The sequence below is a fragment of the Bidens hawaiensis genome, unplaced genomic scaffold (assembly GCF_021521415.1).
Source record: "Bidens hawaiensis isolate Kalapana, Puna unplaced genomic scaffold, B.hawaiensis_p1.1 tig00016461_1, whole genome shotgun sequence".
In the NCBI taxonomy this organism is placed as follows: domain Eukaryota; kingdom Viridiplantae; phylum Streptophyta; class Magnoliopsida; order Asterales; family Asteraceae; genus Bidens; species Bidens hawaiensis.
Window position 1 is genome coordinate 320,526 of NW_027492509.1, and position 22,823 is coordinate 343,348.

General features: G+C 38.5%; 1 protein-coding gene across 1 annotated transcript; it reads right to left on the reverse strand.

Annotated features, from left to right (window-relative positions):
* Window positions 1-1,066: 1,066 nt before the first annotated feature.
* Window positions 1,067-2,772, reverse strand: LOC143551567 (S-adenosylmethionine decarboxylase proenzyme-like). The gene is made up of 2 exons (XM_077041968.1): window positions 2,621-2,772; window positions 1,067-2,529 (listed from the first exon to the last, which is right to left on the reverse strand). The coding sequence occupies exon 2, from the start codon at window positions 2,354-2,356 to the stop codon at window positions 1,277-1,279; it is 1,080 nt and encodes a 359-aa protein (XP_076898083.1). The 5' UTR covers window positions 2,357-2,529; window positions 2,621-2,772; the 3' UTR covers window positions 1,067-1,276.
* Window positions 2,773-22,823: the final 20,051 nt, after the last annotated feature.

The following is a 22,823-nucleotide window of genomic DNA, read 5'->3' on the forward strand; positions in this document are numbered from 1 at the left end:
CCATTACACATTCATGTCTTGTTGGCCAATTTCCAATTCTTATCGGAAGAATTCAATTATTTTATTCTCACAAGCACCACTTGCACCTACATTATTCTTTGCATCAATAATGTATACTTTTCTTTGTATTTTAGTACTAGTAATAATATAATATTCTTCTCTATGGATGATTTTTGATACATATATTCTATTTTATCTTATGACTTTTTTTGCTTAATGGGTTGAGATATTAAACGAATCCAACAAATACAACTTTAATCGAATAAATTAGTCAGCACTAATATACTAATGTTACAATTATTATTTTTTTGTTAATGTTTGTGTGAATATGAAGTTATTGATTTCCAATTATGTTGGCTAATTAAAAGGGTTGGATAATAACAAGTTGGCTAGTTATCCTATATTCCTATTAATTAGTGAATTGCTTAGTCCACAAGACATGGGCAATTAAGTTCAAGCAAGTTGGCTAGGAGTTCTAGTTTCTAGCAATTGAGTCATTGTATAATAAAACGTGGTTAGCCTATATAAAATAAGTCATGGACTCATGGTCCATAATAAATTAGACAAAATGAAAACAGTGATAACCACAAACACTTATGTTTAACTACATAAGTGCTTAGAGTCTTAGACATTATAAATTCAAAAAAAAAACATTAGATATCACAATAATGTTTTTGTAATTTTTATTCTCTCTTCATATTTAAAATTTTATGCACATTAAAAACTTTAATAAACATACACGAGAGACGTGTGTTTGTTAATTTAATTGAATAAAAGATTTTTTTGTAAAAGCATCAAGTCACCGAAAAGTTCTAGGTAGAACCTAGAAAGATCTTTTATTTGTTTTAACATAAATTTATAAGATTTTAACAAAGACTTGCACAATATTATCTTAAACTAAGTAGCATAAGATTCTCATTATCCATTTGTCATTTGAATTGTAGATTATATCAAATGTGATTATCACATATCTAAACATAGTACTAAAATTAGATATAAATTGACTACAATAATTGAAACAAGCACATCACAAAGCATAAAACATAAGCCAAAAAACATTTAGATCAAATCAAAACAAAACCAACATTAATACTAAATGAGGTTAAACCACCTCTAATCTCATTACAGTCAATGGGACCAAGAATAGTACCCAATAATCCAACACAAAGACATAAAAACAACCAAGCAAACCATATACCAATGGCTATTATTCAAATCAAAAACAGAAACAGAAACAGAAACAAAAACAACCCTTCTTCAACACATAACAGCAACACTAATACTCCTTTTCTTCATTCACCTTTTCTTTCCAATTCTTTTCACACTTCAAAACAGACCTTGGGGACCCACAGCAGCTCCCATCTTTCCTCACAAACTTCTGGTAAACTATTGATCCTTCACATCCAAGCTCTTCATAACTCTTTTCTTCCACATTGTACCCCTCAACTTCAATCAAACAAGTCTTTTCCAAACACTTACTCGCCACGTCAGCGCCAACCGCGATCGAAAACTCCCCAGGTTCAAAACAAGCGAGTACCCGCTGCACCAGCTGTTCCAAACTCATTTCGTTGAAATCATACCCGACCGCTTCAAAACTCGCGTAACTAAACCCATCTTCGGGTGTCACATGTATGGTCGAGATCGCACCGTCTTCGATCGAATTCATTGAGTACCCACACGGGTCGAACTCAAAGTCGCAAATTTCGGATTTTGGAAGTATGTTACGAATACCAGACTCGTTAGTCATGGTTGCAGCCGAGCTCGAGTCGGTTTTGTAAAAGACGGAAGCTTTTTCACGTTCCAAACTAGTCATGCACATCTCGAGTGTGTAGACTTGATCACGGGTGTTTGCAGGACCTGCAGAAGCAGAATAAACGAGCCATTTTTGGGGCTTGTCGAACCCGCCCATCACGTATGCTCTGCTGGTCAAACCGAGGTTTTCGAAATGAGAATCGAGAACTGAAACTTCCTCGGTGAAGCTGCGGTGCGGGTAGGATTGAGCACCGGGAAAGATAAAGCTGCCACGAGTGTATCTCACTGACCGGACAGTGAGAGATAAAGATTCTGCAAGCTTCAAAATAGGCGGGATCGAAAGAAGTAGCTTGGTGGTTCCACAAGTTTTGATAACCATCTTGTATGGGAAAATAAACAGACTAGACTCAGATAGAACGTACGAGTCAAGATAATCGTTCGACAGTGAGGAAACGATTGTGCATTCAGCAGGGTTCAAGATTTCATCAATTTGGGCTTTTGACAGTGCCCGGAGACCTTGACCTTGCGGGTCAACAAAGATACTGGGCTCGAAGAAAGTGATTTCGAGCCGTTTTTCATAACCTTCAAAACCGATTGCAGACATTGTTCTTAACAGAATTTGAAACTAACAAAAAAGAGACTGCGAAACGAAGAAAAGGAGGAAAAAGGGGACAAACTATGACTACGAAAAATAAACGAAAGCAGTAAATAAATCACGTCAATAAGACGTGAACGCGAATCCTAACTTGAAGAATATCAGGATGGTTTGCGAGCGCACTGCAATAAAAAGATAGCACATGATCAGTACAGATTATATAACTACATCTGATTCAAAAACACAGATAATGTTAATGAAAAAACGGCTCACGTTGGAGTAAGCAGCCGATCTGAATTTTTTGATTCCTCCGTTTGGTCGAACGTCTTCAATGCTGTATCCTAGGGGAGCTTCATAAAACGATTTACTACTACTACTACTAGACTTTTTCCCACCTTTAGTCTCCATTAGAACATTCAGTTTTCCTGCATATAAAATCATAACAAAATCATTAAACACCGCCAAACCAATCAAGCTACATATAAAGCAAAATCAACGGTGTAATCATTGTTCAAAACACTAAAAGCTTCATCATTTCATTAATATAACCCCTGATTCAAAACACAAAAATCTTCAAATATGATTTCAAAAAAGAAAACTGATAAATCAATAAAACCTAAACTAAAGATTTAAACGCCATTTCTTCCCAAAATTCAATATAACATAGAAAAATTTTAATTTTTTTATTTTCAAAATTCAATATAACAAAGAAAATTTTTAATTTTTTTTTTAAGTTTGAACAAGAATCATAACAAAATAATGAAGTCAGCCATATAAATAACCTAATCAGGCTTCATAAAAGTAAAATCAATGATTTCATCATGATGCATCACACACAAAAGCTACAATTATGATTTCAAAAAGGCATAAAAAACAGTAAATTTAATATACTAAAAACTAAAATGATAATAAAGCCTAAAAATGAGAATTAAATACAATTCCATCACCAAATTCCCAAAATAGTCCAATAAAACATAAAAAAAATTAAAATCCTAAAATTAAACATAAAGCATAACCAAATCATGAAATCAACCTAATAAATAACCTAATAACACTTCACAAAAAGTTAAACAAATAATATAATCATCATTCATACCACAAAAAAGCTTCAATTATGAATTCAAAAAAGCAAAAAATAATGCTAGAAACTAACATTAAAATAAACCCTAAAAATCAGATTTAAACCCAATTCCTTCACCAAATTATCCTCAAACTCCAATAAAACATTAAAAAAAATTCAAAACCCTAATTTTGAACCTAAATTATAACCAAAACCATCAAATAAACCTCTTAAATAACCTAACAATAACCTAATTATGCTTCATATAAAGAGAAACCAATAATGTAATCATCATTCATACCACAAAAAAGCATCAACTATAAATTATAATTTAAAAACAATAATAACAATAATAATAATAAACAAAACAATACATCTATTCAAGCACACACTTCACATAATAACACACCAGATACACAAATTCACACTTACAATATCAATTTTCGTATTGAACACCACTGCTTCACGATCAATCCACTCTCCGATCTGCAAACCAAACGCTAATTAGTAATTACATAACCAAACGATAACAAACAACAACGAATTAGAATCAATAATCACGTTACAAGCTTATTACTATTAATGACGGCTGATGAAGAAAACTAGGGTTTTATATTTCTTCAAATTAGGGTTTGTTGTTATGAATATTATTAAGATGATGGACGTAATGTTTTATAAGACGGCTGGATGAAGGGGTGTATTTATAGAGGTTGGGTGTTGCATTTTGCCACTGGAGTTTGGGTTATTAACGTATCGTGCCATTTGTTTGATATGGTGTGGGTGTGTGTAGCGTCACAGCCACGAGTTACGAATATTGTTCAGATGACAGCTATTGGGAGTCGTAATAGAATAAAATTAGTAATAATAATAATAATAATAATAATAATATTTGTTTTTTTATTATTTTTGTTTTTGTTTTTGTGTGATCACGAGATTTGATCTAAGCTTATAGATTGGCTTTTACAAAATTGATTTATCTTATTAATATTAATATTGATGATTTGATTTGATTTACTTTTTAGTTTTTAAGAAATTACTATCAGTAATTTATGAGAGCTATTAATGCTTTGAATAAATAGGTAGGAGAGAGAGAGAGGTGCTCACACGGAATGGTGTAGAGAATAGAGGTGAAAAAAAAGGTTTAAAATCCAAAGCCGGTTTGGGTTGAATCGGATTGGTTCGGTCAACAGAAGTTAAAACCGATTTATGATATGTTTTGGTTCAGATTGAAACCGGTTTTTTGACCAAGTTATGATTAGTTTTAGGTCAGGTTTTGATGGGTTTTGGTTCGGGCTTTGACCGATTTTTTTTTGTTTTGGTTTGGTTAACCGGGTTGGAACTGGTTTGGGTGGAAAAAGTGTCAAACCGGTTCGGGTGGAAAAAGTGTTAAACCGGTTTCCGAACCTATGGTTTCAATCGGTTCCAAACCGGTTTATACACAATCGGTTCTAAACTGATTTCTACAAAATCGGTTTCAAACTGATGCGGTTTAGTTTAATTTCATGTCGGTTCGGTTACCCGATTTATTTGCCCACCTCTAGTGGGGGTAACACAGATGCTTGTAATTACATAAAACTATAGCAATGTCATACTAATGTCAAAGAAGATACAATACTTGTTTTTAAAATGTTTTAAAAAAATTTATTGAATGGAAAGTGTAAATCATCATTAATCGCTAACGGCTCTCTAATATCAATCATCTCATCTTTAAATACCAAGTAAGCTTCATATTCCCTGTTTATATAACATTCTCTATTTCTTATATTCTTCTATTTTTAATCATTGATTGTCGATTGTCTGATTGAACTGGCAGTTGCAAATTTTGGTTATGAGGCGAGGCTGGGCATTATAAGCATCTGGTTCAAGTGTGCAAATTCTTTTTTATTGCTGGTTCAACCATTCAAGTGGTCCGTGGATTTACTAAATTGCTATAAAACTACCAATTTGAGGTTAGTCTATTGTTGTCAGTTTATTTGTTTGTTTATATACTGAATTGGCAGTTTAGAATTTGCCTCAATTGATTTTTTTGCTCATTTATGTTAGAGTTTAGAAATTTAGAAACTGCCTAATTGAATCCTTGCCCATTGTTATTTGCTACTTGTTTCAATGTCACATCGACACCGAACTTACGAATCTGGTTATGCAAAAACAAAACCCCTTCAGCCCCTGCTGATCATGTTTCTACCGCAACCAAGCACGTTGGTATGTTACCTGCCAGAATAAGTGACACCCGTTGTTTTTTTATTCACGACTAAGAAGTTTTTCAAACACTGAACATGATTAATCATCTTTGTTGCCTATACCATCAAGTCTTCAATACCTCGCCAATACAACTGTTGTACCCTATCCAAAAGTATTAAAAACTTCCTGTGGACTTTTTCCACAAACTTTGAACCTCCACGAAAATTAATTCCTATTGACTTTGCAAATTAATCATTCACCAAACATGAACACCACTTGATATATTCAACCACAAATTCATACCAAACACCTTCTTTACAACCGGTAATCACTACTGCCGGTCTCAGCCGTGGAAATTGTAGGACCACGTCCTGCGAAACGCTGGTGTTACGGGGATAGATCCTGACTACTCTTTTGCACTTGGTAATATTGTAACAACTCTCCCGAACCTTGATATAGGCGGTTTTACTGATAAGGAGACCGCCCCCAAGAAACCTCAACAAACCTTGACGAGTGCTCTTTATGGTAAACACGTACATGATTTGGATGAGCGATTCGATATGACCCCGAGACAAAAAGCAGTTTTAGCTTGTCTCAAGGGGGCTCATGCCCAGGATTTTTTGACTGTTGTGCCCATTGAAGGTCTTGGGCAACGGATGTCGGCAGTTGAATACAGAGCCATCCTTAAATACCGGCTTATGATTCCCCTTTTCCCTCCAGATGAATTATGCCCCATTTGTAAAAAAGCTTGTTTGGAAAGATTCGGTGAGCATGCCCTCCACTGTGAGGAATTGCCGGGATTCAAGTATCGTCATGACTGGGTTAGAGATGTGTTATGGGATGTGCTTAGACGTGCCGGGATCTCAGCCAAGAAAGAGACACCTGTTAACTTTTTGACTGATCCGCTTGAGGGAAGATCTACCCTGCGTCCTGCGGATGTTCTTGTGTTTGGCTGGGCAGGGGGTAAGCATGCGTGTGTTGACCTCACTGGGGTGTCTCCGTTGGTGGGGCTGAGAGACAGTGGCTTCGTACCGGGACAGACGGTTTTGAGAGCGGAGTCTAGGAAGGTTGCTAAGCATGAGACATTGTGTTTGGAGAATCAGCACGTGTTCATTCCATTTGCCTTCGACACTTTTGGATCCCTAGCTCCCGAGGCGGTTCGCTTCTTGGAGCGGGTGCAGAAGGTGGTCCACAGTGACTCGCAGAGCCCGAGGAACCAAGGATTTATATTTAGTATAATAGGCTTTGCGATTCAAAAGGGGATAGCGGCACAGCTTGTTGCTCGCTTACCCATTATCCTGATGTAGTTCGGTTTATGTTATATATAAAAGGATAAATATAAACAAAAAAAAAATTCATTTTTGGGTAAGCCATTTAAGACTTTACAACAACAACAAAAAAAAACAAAAACAAAAACAAAAAGTCACATTAGAGGCGACACTCATGAATGGTTGTAAAAGTAACTAGGCACTGCCAACTCGATCGACTGGAGAGTTGCAAATACTCAGTCTTAGTCAGAGATGACTCGCCGAGTACTCGGTCTAGACAGTAGGTACTTCAGGATTATTCGTTGAGTAATTAACACATATACGTGATTTTTACAACCATACCATGGTCATGAGTAAGTTTCTTGTATAATGTTTTTCACAAGAGGTGTGAACTTAATCATTCTTTTTCGGTTATCAACGTTTTCATGGAACAAATAATATCGAATCTTGGTCAAAAACTTTATACGACTCTTCAACTAAAAAACAAAATAAAAAAACTTCACGTGAAGGACTTCATTGTTTTGGATTCTAACAAAATGTTTTTTAGTTTAAAAAAGTAAAAGAAAATTGAAATTTTGTTAATGACATTTTTATTTAATTGGTAGGTTCCCTGCAATTGTGGTGAAAGGTGAGATTAAAAGGGACAAAAATGAGATTCGGATATTGAGAAGGGTGAAATAATTGTATGTGGCCCATTTTTTATATGTTTTTATAAGAATAATAATGATGAAAAATAATAATAAAAAAAGAAATTCCAAGAAAATGATAAGATGCCCATCGGCTGAATTCAAGGCTTTGCTTTTGTCCTTTTCTCACTTTAATGCGAGTCTTCGTGTGAATTGGTTTACCAAATCATACACGAAACTTGTATTTTATAATTGTATATTTCAAACTTAGATCTTAATAAATTTATTTATGCTACTAAAAGTCTTAACTAATGTGTGGTTACATATAGTAAATGTTGTAAAAATCACTAGTCGTTAGTCGAGCGGTGGCGTGAGGACTAACGATTAATCAGAATTAATCGGATCAGACTTTAATATATGATTTACAGTTTTATATATACACACGCACATATTTTTATATGTAATTTTCAGTTTTATACATACACAAACATATTTTGGCTGGAATCTCGCTTGAAACCGTTGGTTTTTGCTGGAATCTCACGCAGAACCGCTGGTTTTTGGTCGGAATCTCGCTGAAAATCGATGTTTTTTGTCGTAATCTTGCCGGAAACAGCCGATTTTAGTCGGATTTGACCGGAAACCGCCGATTTTGGCTGGATTTGACAATTGACCAATTAATTAGCCGACTAACCCAAAATTAATCAGTGAAGTAGGGACTAGCAATTAATCCGTAACTAGTCGGGATTTTTGAAACACTGCCTGCAGTGAAGCTTTTGTTCTTTTAATTAATTTGAGGTAGATTAGTATAGATTTTTCCTTTTTTTTTAGAGGCCAATAGTCCAATGCTAATGTAGTAGATCAATAATTCAATATAGATTCTAATGGGCCAAACACATATAATTTCTAATGGGCCAAATTATGAGGCACATTAAATTAAGCCCACTGATGACTTTTTCGAGCAAGGCTCAAACTTCAAAAGTCAAAACAATGCTCATATTATTTGGGTTTGTATAATCTGTGACAGGCTTAACTTATTCGAGCCTATATTAACCCATTGAGGAACTAAAAGTGATATTCTTTATAGTGCATAAATGCTAACCGTATGGAGTGCTCATATTTGAATCGGGCTTCAAAAACCGAAATCACCGAACCAAACACAAATTCTATTTTTATATTTTTTAATCAGGTTATTTATGATTCACATTTTCGTATCTATTTAGATTTGTGCTTTCAAACCGATTCAACCCGAATATTAGAATCGAATCAGCTTTTCAAATTATAATTCGAATACAGTTTCAAATATTGAAATACTTCAAATTCGAATAACCTGAGAACCAACTAGATAAACACTCCTACCTATCCATAACCAAAGGCAACTTCAAAAGCAATAACATGTGATCATGTGAATAGACACAATAAATTCACTTTGGGCTGAAATTGTTGGGGCCATTAGTGGGCTATAAGAGAATATGGGCCGAGAAGATACACAGAATGCAGATCAGGATTTCAGGGTCAGGGCTGCTTTAATATGGACTGAGCCGAGGCCCATACTTGGTGGAAGATTATGACTTTTGACTTGTGAGATATGTTTTTCATTTCCTTTGTTTTAATATTTTTATTATTCTGGTGATTAAAATTGGAACTCTTGTCAATAGTTTTTTGATACAGTTTATTGTTGGGGGAATTTCGGGAATAACAACTGTTAGGCCTTGAATTTTACACTGAGGATCCTTTATCCTTGACTGTCTTGTAGATAGTTGATCCTTGAAATACAAATCAGGATATAAAGGATTGATGATCCTCTTTATTATTTGTTTACTAATGATTGCATTTAGTATGGTAATTTGTTAGACAGGTATAGCAACTATAAGACGAACTGGCATCAATTATTATCACTGAACTTCCTATAGCTGGAGCATGGATCCAGGATCCTATCTCAATGAAGCTATTAATAGATGAATTCATGTGAAGATAAACGTGCAATTATCAACAACGGCTATGTGACTCGTTCTTCCGCTTATTTCGCTACTGGGTGGTTATTGGCACGTGGTCAAAGATCGTGGAGCGGCTAAGTGGAAGACTTCCGGATAGATATGAGATATTGTTATTGTTATTATCTTATTTAAACGAGCTATGATCGAGTAGGTAGACACATGTACTCATACACGCACTAGAGCAGAACTAAACACTCTCTCTATACACTAGTTTTTAATGTAATCTCGATCATATTCTCCAAGATACTTGTAATCACATTTTGTTCATTAATAAACTTGACGGTGATAGCGTTCACCGTCCGAGGGTTTTTTTTTGTGCCGGAAACCACGATAACCATATGCTCATCGACCAAAGGTTACCTTGTTGATCATTGACTAAAGTACTTCGACCAAAGATTATCCTATTAATCCTTGACCGGAGTTATTTACCAACGACTACCTTGATAAGTTTTGACCGGAGTAAGACTATCTTGATTAAGGGCTTTTTCCCTCGTGATCAAATCATTTTGTTCACCATTATTACGCTTATACACTCATCATTCCCGTGTTAGCACCTTACCTCACATAACAGATTTGGATACTTGATCCTTAGCTGATTTTTGTCCAAAACAATTTGGCGCCCACCGTGGGGCAATTGGTGCTATAATCCATATTAATCCCATCAATTTTTGATTTTTTCATACCCATATCACCATCAATGGTCTCTCAATCCACCTCTGCATCATCAACTATGCCGTCTTCGGTTTCTCTCTCCTCAAGGACTTTGCCACCGATGCCTCCGCCAATCACGGGAGCACCAAAGGCTGCTACTTCTTGGAGCAAAACGCAAATACCAGTCTTCCAGAGCTCGAGAACAACCGCTGCTACTTCGGTGGTAAACTCCAACAATGATGTTTCATCTATGTTTTCGCAGGTCAAAGCGTATATGGAGCAGCAGAACAAGACTAACCAGAGGATCCTTCGTGAGATAGAAGATCTCAGGAAGAATACGAGGCCAGCAGAAGATCTCACTCCCCTGATGCCTAGGATGCTGGATTTCACCAGTCCAGGATCCATGGCTCATCTTTCGCAAGGATCTTCACTCTTTCAGTCAGGACCACATATCCTTCAACAAGGGTCCATGGGTCAGCCGGTTCAAGGATCCTCAACGTTTCAGCCAGGATTCTCTATCCTGCAACCAGGATCCATGGGTCAACCGGCTCAAGGATCCTCGATGTTTCCGCCAGGATCATCCATTCTTCAACAAGGGTCCATGGGTCAGCAGGTTCAAGGATCCTCAATATTTCAGTCAGGATCACATATCCTTCAACAAGGATCTATGGGTCCTCAGGTTCAAGGGTACTCGGACTCCCAACAAGGACCGTCTAGCTTCAACCACGGGTCAATGGGTCAACCAATGCAGAGTTCCTCGATGTTCCAATGGGGATCAGGCATGCTTCCGCCAGGATCCTCTGGGATTCCTTATCAAGGATCCTTCTTTCAAGATTCAGGATCCTCTAGATCCCAACATCAACGTTCTTCCGAAGTCCATGATGGGGACATAATCCCCATGCAGACCATAGCTTCTGGAGGACCCACTCCGATTGCAGACTCCTTTTATCCCAGATACCCGTCCGGAATACCAAACTCCACCCAGCAGAGAGGTAACTGGTACGATCCTATATCTTTAGATACTAACCGTGGTTCGATGCAGGATGCAGGTATCAACCAGGCAATGGCCAAGGAGTTACGAAAACTCAAGGATATTCCAATTCCTGAGATACCGGAGGGAAGTCACAAATTATCCAGATTCGCTCCGCCCATTTGTGATGCTGAAATCCCGAAGCGGTTCCAAACTCGCAACATGAAGACGTATGATAGGAGCACCGATCCAGAGGAACATGTTGCCCAGTATAGGGAAAGGATGGAAGTCAATCCTGTTCGTGAAAGACTCAAGGAGGCTTGCCTTTGTAAAGGATTTGGAGCCACACTAACAGGAGCTGCACTAAAATGGCTGCTAAGTCTCCCCCCTTTCTCGGTTACATCTTTCTCTCATTTAGTTAATTTTTTTAACACTCAATTTTCCTGTAGTCGGAAATTTGAGAGGTTAACTAGTGATTTATATCGTGTTGTTTAACCTAGTGATGAGTCCCTTAGGGATTTCGTGACCAGGTTCGGCAAGGAAGCTCTAGAAATCCCAAACCTTGATATGACTACTACCGTTGAAGCATTCAAGATGGGAATTCAAAAGAGCTCCCCGTTTTATGATGATTTAGTGATTACTCCGTGCAGGACATTAGACGAAGTAAGAAACAGGGCATTAAGATACATCCGGTTAGAGGAAGATAAGAAGATACAGGATCGTCTCGGGGGACAAACGAAACAAGAAACTCCTGAAAAGAATAAAGGATCCTGGAATAGAAACAACAACTCCAAGCCGTACGCCAAGTTCAACAATCAAAACGTACAGGCAGTTGAAGAAGAAGATGACGATGAAGACTATCCTTGCATCTCCGACTATTGTTTCTCTGTGGTTACTCATGGCCTGATCTGTGCCATGAAGGATCTGGGAGAAAAAGCAAGGTGGCCCCGAAAGAATGAGAAGGTTGTGGGCTTCAAGGACAAGTCTAAGTGGTGCGCCTTCCACGAAGATTTTGGCCACGCGACAGACGAGTGTATCGGCTTAAGGAAGGAGATTGGATACCTCCTGAGCAAGGGTCACTTTAAAGAACTCTTGGGAAGGAAGAAATCCAAAACCCAGGATCCCGAAGACATTCCACAAAAAGCAACACCACCGCCACCGGATGCTCATGAGATCAACTTTGTCTCCAGAGACTACGAATTGTTTAGAGATTCTTGTGCAATAGAAGAGAGTCCTGTAGAAGAATTCGAATTGGATAATGAGAGAAGACCACTCATCCCCACTACTCGAGGGACTGATCAGAGAACCTTCTTCAATTCAAGGATCCAGGATTCTCAACAAGACAAGCTGGGTGTGCAAGCAATCAATTTCATCTCTGGAGGTTTAGACATCTGTGGAACCTCTTTCTCTGTAGCAAAAAGATTAGCCAAGGAGATCAATATGGATAACGGGGATCATCCGATAATGTCAACCACATTAACAACAGACAAGAGAATCTCCTTCGATGAGGAAGACAAGCTGAACATTCAGGATCCTCATCATGACGGTTTGATTATTACTTTATTTATCTCTAACCATTATGTACGCAGGATCCTAGTGGACGGTGGCAGCTCGGTCAACATTATCCAACATGATGTCCTCAAGAAGATGAACATCACAGACTCAGAAATCATTCCTAGAACATCGGTGCTAGTCGGTTTCAATGGTGAAACCAAGAAGACATTGGGGGACATCAACCTCCCAATTTATATTGAAGGGTTAAATTCATACCAAAAATTTTGTGTTATAGATAACCTTTCCTGTTGCAATGTTATTTTAGGAAGGCCTTGGCTCCATGGAATGAAGGCTGTGGCTTCAACTTATCACCAATGCATCAAGTTACCTACTCCTTGGGGAGTTGTGAAGATAGTGGGTGACCAAGCGGAGGCCAAGAACTATTATTCATCGTCAATGAAGCCAACAGCCAAACCAACTATAGCATAGCAACTACAGCAACATCCTAGGGACGTGCTGGAAGCTCGGGTGAAAGACCTTAAAGATGTAAGGCCCCGTTCCCGGTAGCCCTACTTTAGCGTCGGATTTACTCATAAACACAATTCTACAAATCAGAGTTTATTAAAACATTCGCGGAATATAAAACTGTAACCGTTTATTACAAAACATTTATTCTTTTCTTTGAAACCAACTTAAAACATCATATTTTAAACATCGTTTTTTCCATCTTCAGATGCCAGCCGTTCAATCCATGTCATGTGTCATCCTCATGCCATCTTGATAAACATGTATACCTGCGTGCATACTAAAAGTCAGCTACGCTGAGTGAGTTCTAGTTAATCAAGCAACTTGTCATACAACCACTACAGACATTTATATACGTGTCCGAAGGCACATAGTCCACTGTCTAGCCTGTTACTGCTTAACCACTTAATTACCCCTACAGCTTAGCCTCCTAATTACTCCTACTGCTTAGCCACTTATGCCACTTTATGTCACTTATGCCACTTTATGCCACTTATGCCACTTATGCCACTTTAATAACGAAGGCACGCATAGACTCACTCTACCACGTGCTCGCGTTATGCCCCTAACACTATTACTAGACCCCCTATCCACTTCTATCACACTCTACTTCTACTTGTCTATAACCCACTTCCTATCAGTTCATTATTTACATACTAAGCAAGTCACATAATAGAAATCATACACACTAATAACCACTTGACAATCACTATCCTTGACGATACGTACAATATCCGAAGATCGTTCACGCACCGACAAGCATCATATTATAGCTACCTAGTATATCATCTATAGCATACACTTACCACTTAAGGTAAGTGTATTCACACTCTACATCGAGTATGCACACAACCCTGAAAACATAACAAGGAAAATGGGGCTAGAAACTCACCTGAATTCGGTTACTTCTTCTGCTACTGGTTATTCCTTCTCGAGCTGTGCGCGTCTAACTGTTTAATAATTACAATATCAAATGCCACTCTAGCCATCCTCATTGCTACTTAATTAGCCTTACGCGTCTAAGCCGGTTTTACTTCATTGAATCATTACCCGGTTAGTTAATCGTTACTTGTTAACCTTTATAGGTATCTTTCATTAATTAATCAAAGTTCAAGAGCTAATATGTAATTATCTCATTCTTTCTAAGTCCAGGGACCACTTCTGTCATTATATCAGACTTCTAGTTCGTTATTCAGTTCTTAGCGAATGGGGTTCTTAACGAATGAACTCATTCCATATAACGAACTGACTATTATAGCGAACTGGTCCTTGCACGAATTGGACCTTATAACGAACTGGACCCTTGGCGAATGGCCCTTCAGTAACGAATTGAACCCTTCTAGTTCGTTATCTTCTTTTAACGAATGACTATAACGAATCGAGGTTAATTCGTTATCCTCTTCCCTTCACGAATTGGATACGAACTGAGACTAGTTCGCTATGCCTTCCTTAACGAATCACCAGACGACTTACCCCTAGTTCATCAACTTCCCATTAACGAACTAGGGTTAGGTCAGAATGTCATAGAACATTCTCTAACATCCTTACCTCGTACTCACATTCTCCGGCGCCGCCATTGCCGGAAAACCGGGCGGTGACCGGAAAAAAACGTGTTTCAGCTCCGTTTTCACCGTTTTTCGTCCCGTTTGATCCATATCTGAGCTAGGGTGATCCCTAAGCTCATCTTAGGTTCGGTTTATACCCGATTCCACCCGTATCTCGTGACTTAAACGGTTTAACGGTGTCGGCTCGTCGTTTCGTGACTAAATCTAACGGGTTTGTGTATAAATAACATCATACTATCATTACCTCGGGTCGGAAATCGTTTATCCTTCTTCTTCCTCTTGATTTCGGCTAGAGAGAGAGAGATAGTAGGATGAGAGAGAGCTAAGTGTGTGTTTTGGTGGTGTATGGAATATGTGTGAAATGAATGGAAAATGGGGATTAAGGTTTATATAATTATGGACCATGGGCTTAAGCCCATGGTCTCTTCCTTCCTTCCCAAGTCCATAACCCATATCCATTACCCAACACTAGCCCAACCCATACTAGCTTCTACTCTATTAATTATTTCCCGACTAACCCGAGTTAACTTTCCCACTGATATTAATTAATTTAATTATTAATATTCTTAGAAATTTCGGGATGTTACAAAAGAAGTATCATTGGACCCCGAAGATCCAGAAATAAAGGTGTTCCTAGGATCCAGTGTCCCTAGTAAGATCGAGGAGGATATAATATCCTTCTTAGGGTGAAGAAGATCTACTTTTGCCTTCAAGCACTCAGACATGACAGGTATTTCAAAAGAGGTAATCACTCATAAGCTCGGCCTTGATTTAACTGTGAAACCCGTCCATCAGAAGTGAAGGAAATTCGCTCCTGAAAGGAACAAGATCATACAAGAAGAAGTTGAAAAACTTCTTAAGGCCGGTATGATCAGAGAGGTTCAATATCCTCGATGGCTAGCTAATGCGGTCGTTGTTTCAAAAAAGAATGGAAATTGGAGGGTGTGTGTCGATTTTACGGACTTAAACAAGGCATGCCCCAAGAATTCTTTCCCATTACCACATATAGATGCCATGGTGGACGCGACGGCTGGACATGAAATGCTCACCTTTATGGATGCTTCCTCTAGATTTCAGCAAATTCAGATGGAACCATTTGATTAAGAGGATACAACATTCATAACTCCAACCGGCATATATTGTTATATAGCTATGCCGTTTGGACTAAGAAATGTAGGGGCGACATACCAAAGACTTGTCAACATGATGTTCAAAGACCAATTGGGAAAAACTATGGAGGTATACATAGATGATATGGTGGTAAAGTCGAAGAAAGCAGAGGATCACCTCAGGGACCTTGAGGAAGCATTCAATATCCTTGACCACTACAACATGAAACTGAATCCATTCAAATGCCACTTTGGCGTTAAGGCTGGAAAGTTTCTGGGATACATGGTCACAAAGAGTGGAATTGAAGCAAGCCCGGAACAGATCGAAGCCATCATCAATCTCAAGTCTCCTACAAATGTCAAAGATGTCCAGAGACTCACCGGAAGAATAGCGGCTTTGAATAGATTCATTTCAAGATCCGCCGAGAAGTGCAAAGACTTCTATGATATCCTCAGAAAGAACAAGAAATTTGAGTGGACAGAAAGGCACGAGGCTGCACTTAAGGCTTTGAAGGATTTCTGATCCTCAGCACCAGCCTTGATGAAGCCTATAGATGGAGAACCCTTGTTTCTATATCTCGCAGTGTCAGGCAATGCAATAAGTGCCGTCTTAGTAAAAGACCACGATGGTGAACAACACCCTGTGTATTATGTAAGTATGAGTCTTTTAGATGTAGAATCCAGGTACTCCCATTTAGAGAAATTAATTCTTGCACTTATTATGGCTTCGTCTAAACTGAGACATTATTTTGAAACTCACCTTATTATTTTGAGAACTAACTATCCTGTAAAGAATGTTCTTAGAAAACCAGAGTTATCAGGTAGAATGGCTAAGTGGGATGTAAAGTTAAGTGCATATGATATCCAATACGAGCCGAGAACAACAATCAAGTCTCAAGCATTAGCGGACTTTGTGGCTGATTTCACTAGTGATCTACAAAGAGAAGCTGACTTGGAAGTCCAACAACTGGAAAATACCAAGGATCGTTGGATACTCTTCACAGATGGAGCACCTAACGTGAGAGGAACAGGATTAGGGATCCTACTGAAATCGCCACAGGGGGACATATTACCCCAGTTCATAGCTTGTGAGTTCCAGGCAACAAACAATGAAGCAGAGTACGAGGCTTTGATCGCGGGTTTGCAATTAGCCAAAAGCATGAGGATCAGGTATCTTCAAGTTTATGTAGATTCTTTATTGATAACTAACCACTTTAATGGCTCATATGCTGTTAAAGGTGAGAAACTAATGAAATATTTAGATGTTGTGAAGGAGTTATCGAAATCCTTCGAATTATTTAGTATTGCATAGGTACCGAGGGAGGAAAACGCTGGGGCAGACGCCTTAGCAAACTTAGCCTCATCTCTGAAGATTCCTGAGGATTTGAAAATCCCGATAATCCACATTCACTCACCAGCAATAGGAGAACAGGAAATTGGAGAGGTAACAAATGACAATGAAATAGTGCTCTGGGATCCTTTATCCTCAAATAACAAAGGATCATGGATCCATCCTATCAAGAACTACATTCAGACTGGAGAAATTCCAACCACATAAAATCCCAAGTCCTTCAAACTCAAGGTATCCAAATATATTTTATTAGACGATATGGTATATAGAAAATCTCTTGCAGGTCCATATTTGAGATGCATCGAGGATCCTGAGATCCAAGAAGTACTCAAGGATTTTCACGAAGGAGATTGCGGCAATCACACGGGTGGAAGAGCATTGTTTTCCAGAATACTCAGAACTGGATACTTCTGGCCAACAATGAAGAAGGATGCAATGGAGTATTCAAAGAAATGTGACGCTTGCCAAAGACACGCGAACATCCTTCATCAGCCAGCGGAGCCTCTATATCCTATATCCTCCTCATGGCCTTTCATGAAGTGGGGCATGGATATTGTAGGCAAGCTACCAAAAGCACCCGGTGGAAAGGTCTTTATGCTCGCTATGACTGACTACTTCTCCAAATGGATTGAGGCAGAAACATTTGTACAAGTCCGAGAAAGGGAAGTAATATCTTTTATTAAACGAAATATTATAACTAGATTTGGTATTCCCGCTGAAATTGTTTGTGACAATGGTTCCCATTTTATCGGGAAAGAACCACTAACTTTTGTGACAGTTGGGGCATCAAAATGATTACTTCTACTCCAGTTCACCCTCAAGCCAATGGTCAAGCAGAGTCTAGCAACAAGATCATCATCAACAATCTAAAGAAGAAGCTAGGATCCAAAAAGGGAAAATGGGCTGAAGAACTTTCATATGTTCTTTGGGCAGACAAAACTACACCCAAAAATGCAACAGGCCAGACACCCTTCTCTTTGGTGTTTGGATCAGAAGCAGTAATTCCCATAGAAATGGTGGTTCCTACTGCAAGAACCAACGTCCGTGATCCTAAAGCCAATGAAGAAATCCTTCTTGAAGACTTGGATACTATAGAAGAACTCAGAGACCTAGCAAAAATCAGAATGGCGGCTTATCAACAAAGGGTAGCTGGGGCATACAACAAAAATATCAGAATTAGAAGATTTCAAGAAGGAGACCTAGTGTTAAGGAGAGCCTTTCAAAACACAACAAATCCGGCTGATGGGAAACTAGCACCCAAATGGGAAGGACCTTATCAAATTGAGTCGGAAGCAGGAAAAGGGGCATATCATTTGCTCACAATGGAAGGCAACGGGTTACCAAGAGCATGGAATGCCATCCACCTCATGAAATATTTTTTCTGATCAGGATCCACTATCCTGAGAAGATATATTATCCAGAAAAAGGATCTAGGATCCTTAAATCGGTAACATCTTTCTGATATGTTATTCTTTTTGAATTATTATTATTAATTTAAGGATAATATATTCTTAACACTTTATCTTTTCCGAGTTTTGAGTAACCATGCAGGATTGTAATGATTCTTTTGATGTTCAAGAGGTTGGCCACCTCTCCTTTACATTTGAGGTACTTTACTATTTCCCTTGGCCTTGACCATGTTTGGATATGACTCTCGATGGTCATATCCCCTAAGGTTTAAAGATTTTCACCTTTCTCACGATCTCCAGTTGCGCACGCTATCCAACATATAATTCGGGGCAACGGGACCAGTATACGCTTAGTGGCTGACAATTTCGTTGTCTCCGGATACATGGAGGATCCTAAGAATTATGGTAGACGTACCATACCTCCGGTTTATAACGTTTTCACGTTATCTCACGTTTGGGCTAAATCCCGGTTTGGGCGAGTCCCCAGTTAACACCCGTATCTTTGGGCCAGTCCCCAGTTTGAGCTTGTCCCCAGTTTATTGGGCTTGTCCCCAGTTTATTTTTTGGGCTTGTCCCCAGTTTGTTGGGTTTGTCCCCAGATTACACGGGCTTCTCCCCAGTTACACGGGCTTGTCCCCAGTTGCACGGGCTTGTCCCCAGGATATTTGTTGGGCTTGTCCCCAGTCTAATGGGTTTGATCCCAGTTAATAATATGAATTATTTGCAGTGAATTTTCTAAGTCCTTATTGAAGATCAAGAAATTGAGGATCCCGGATCCTAAAACTACTATAGTAAGGAACATTAAGAGTTCAATACTTCTGGTAACCTAGGTCTATCTAGACCTTCTGGTATGATCTTCATTGATTAATTTAAGTTTGATATTTGTTACAATAAATTTGGATACTCCAATTGGATAGGCTATTCTTTTAAAGCTGTTTAATTACTAAAGCCTTTAACAATTTTCGGGATACTTTATCCTAAAATTTATCCTTTAAGGAAATTTTTCTTTTTCATAAATTTTATCAACTTTCAAAGATGTCTTATCCTAAAATTTATGATTTAAGGATATTCCTTTCTAAATATTTTTTCTTTAAGGATATTCTATTCTAAACAATTTCTAAGGATCTTTTATCCTAAAAACCTTTTACATAAGAATATTTGACAGACTATTAATAATGCTAAACTTATATGCAACAAGCTTTTGAAAATAAATAACAAGCATATAGTCAAAAGATTTATATTAATTAAAATAAGCCCAAGAACTTATCCAAAATCCTTAACCCAGATTTCACCATACGAAAAGATGGACCATCCATCCGGGTTAAGTTAGAGTTACTAACAGTTTAAAAGTGCAGGAAAGTTAAAAACAGGGGCAACAAAGGCTTCATCCCCACAAACAGAGGATCCCTCCACCTTTGTCACCCCCGCATATTGTCTTAAGGATCATGGATCCTTTATCCTAAATACTATTGTTTATTACAGACCACCGAATTTATTCATAAAAACATCATAAGAGCAAAATAAAAAGGGCTCGGGCCTTGTCTTTTGTATCCCTCATCGCCCGTTCATACGTCCGCTTCCATCTCCACCGTTGTCTTGTTTCCACCTCCAGCTTTGTCAGGACCCTTCACGCCGCTCGTTCCTGCTTCACCCACATCAACCATCATCGCCTCAGTCTCATCCTCGCCTCCACCTAAGTAAATCAAGGCCTGCTTCCATTCTTCGATTTCCCATGAAGACTTATCAAAGGATGGATCATTGGCTTCAGTAACTAATTTGATTCTAGCCTCAAGGATTGACTTAGTTGCGCATACCTTCGCCTCTTCCGCTACCCGGTTGATTTCGTCCTGCATCTGGACAGCCAGGGCAGCAGCATGCGCCTCTATTTCTCTTTTCTCTTTGGTCATCTTAGCAAGGGCCTTCTCCTTAGCAGCAGCTGTTGATCTCAGCATAGCGAGGGTCTTATCATGTTCTACAACTGTCTTTTCATAATGGTGTCGAGCAGAATCAATGGCCTATGAATGAAAGCAGGATAATCTAGGGAAAATGTTTGAAATAATGGAAAATGGTGAAGATAAAGGATCCTTACAGAAGAAAGCATGTCCAGAATCTGCTTTTCGGCATCAAAGGGGTTCTCAGTGTCTGGGCTCTTCTTTCTATTGGACCCATACTGTATTCGGGTTGTGATTGGGCGAGGCTCGGATGTGGGAGTTGATTTCGGAGACTTTGTCTTATTGAGCATGCAATCGATATCCTTAAGGGAAAACTTGGAAGCAGATTTCCCTGATTTTGGGGCACCTGTAAGCAACAGATATCAGATAAGTTTTCAACGTTTAACACTTTTCAATATTAAGAATTATTATTTTTCTTACTTGACATGATTGATTCTGGATTTGGTCTTTGAAAAGCTTCAATAGACTTTGCTTGAAAAGTCCTGATTGCAGGATCCAACGACAAAAACCTCTTCACTCTTTCTTCAACTCCTGGAAGATCAGCCAGCAGATCGAAATTTTCGACTACACAAATAATAGAAGTTATTAGCAGAAAAATAAAGTATCCTATTTAAGTTACCTAAGGATCCTGGATCCTACCCTTTGGTATCCATTTTTTGGGAAGATTAGTTCCACCCGGAATAGAATCATTTCTTACGAAGAAAAACTGGTTTTTCCAGAGGGTACTTTTAAGGGTGACTTTGAAAATGGGGTTTTCCTGGTAGGGTTTCGATTTTAAGACGAAACGTTTGGAACCGTGGGTAACAAGGTTGTACAGATATGCTAGTTCCGCTAAACCAAACTCGACTCCTTCCTCCATAGATATCCTTTCTATGGTATTTTCTATGGTATGAAGAATTCTCCACAACATTGGCATAGCCTGAATATAAAAAATTCCCGCCAAGTTAAAGAACCTTTGACTAAAATTGGGGAAAGAATACTTATAACCTATGAGAAACGGTTGGGCCGGAAAGCAAACCCAGTTTTTCGAAATGCTGTCGCTACGAGCTGTGGGATCGAAGGGTCGGAAAACTGTATTGGCTGGAAAGTGTGATCAGATTTCATCAATTTCCGAATATGTGAATTTACAGGTTTCGGAAGAAGGTGACCGTAGGATATTTTGTGAGTGAAGTTCATCATGAAGGAAAAAAGAAGAGGAAGGAGACGTAGAAGCAGCCGACATATCGAATGAAGATGAATAAAGAAGTTAGAAGGATACCTGAGAGATGCTTAGATGTGCGGTTATAAAAGGATTATAATTATCACATATATAGGCGGCTTGCAATTATGGTTTGCAGATGTTAAACCGCCTGACACACGTCTAATCATCTTCTGTTTTGCAGGGGTTTGAATTTCAAAATGACAGTTGTGCTCCACTGTCACCCGCCATTTTGGGGGCAATTGTTAGACCTTGAATTTTACACTGAGGATCCTTTATCCATGAAATACAAATCAGGATATAAAGGATTGATGATCCTCTTTATTATTTGTTTACTAATGATTGCATTTAGTATGGTAATTTTTTAGACAGGTATAGCAACTATAAGACGAACTGGCATCAATTATTATCACAGAACTTCCTATAGTTGGAGCATGGATCCAGGATCCTACCTCAATGAAGCTATTAATAGATGAATTCATGTGAAGATAAACGTGCAATTATCAACAACGGCTATGTGACTCGTTCTTCCGCTTATTTCGCTACTGGGTGGTTATTGGCACGTGGTCAAAGATCGTGGAGCGGCTAAGTGGAAGACTTCGGGATAGATAGGAGATATTGTTATTGTTATTATCTTATTTAAACGAGCTATGATCGAGTAGGTAGACACATGTACTCATACACGCACTAGAGCAGAACTAAACACTCTCTCTATACACTAGTTTTTAATGTAATCTCGATCATATTCTCCAAGATACTTGTAATCACATTTTGTTCATTAATAAACTTGACGGTGATAGTGTTCACCGTCCGAGAGTTTTTTTTTGTGCCGGAGACCACGATAACCATATACTCATCGACCAAAGGTTACCTTGTTGATCATTGACTAAAGTACTTCGACCAAAGATTATCCTACTAATCCTTGACCGGAGTTATTTACCAACGATTACCTTGATAAGTTTTGACCGGAGTAAGACTATCTTGGTTAAGGGCTTTTTCCCTCGTGATCAAATCATTTTGTTCACCATTATTACGCTTATACACTCATCATTCCCGTGTTATCACCTTACCTCACATAACAGATTTGGATACTTGATCCTTAGCTGATTTTTGTCCAAAACAA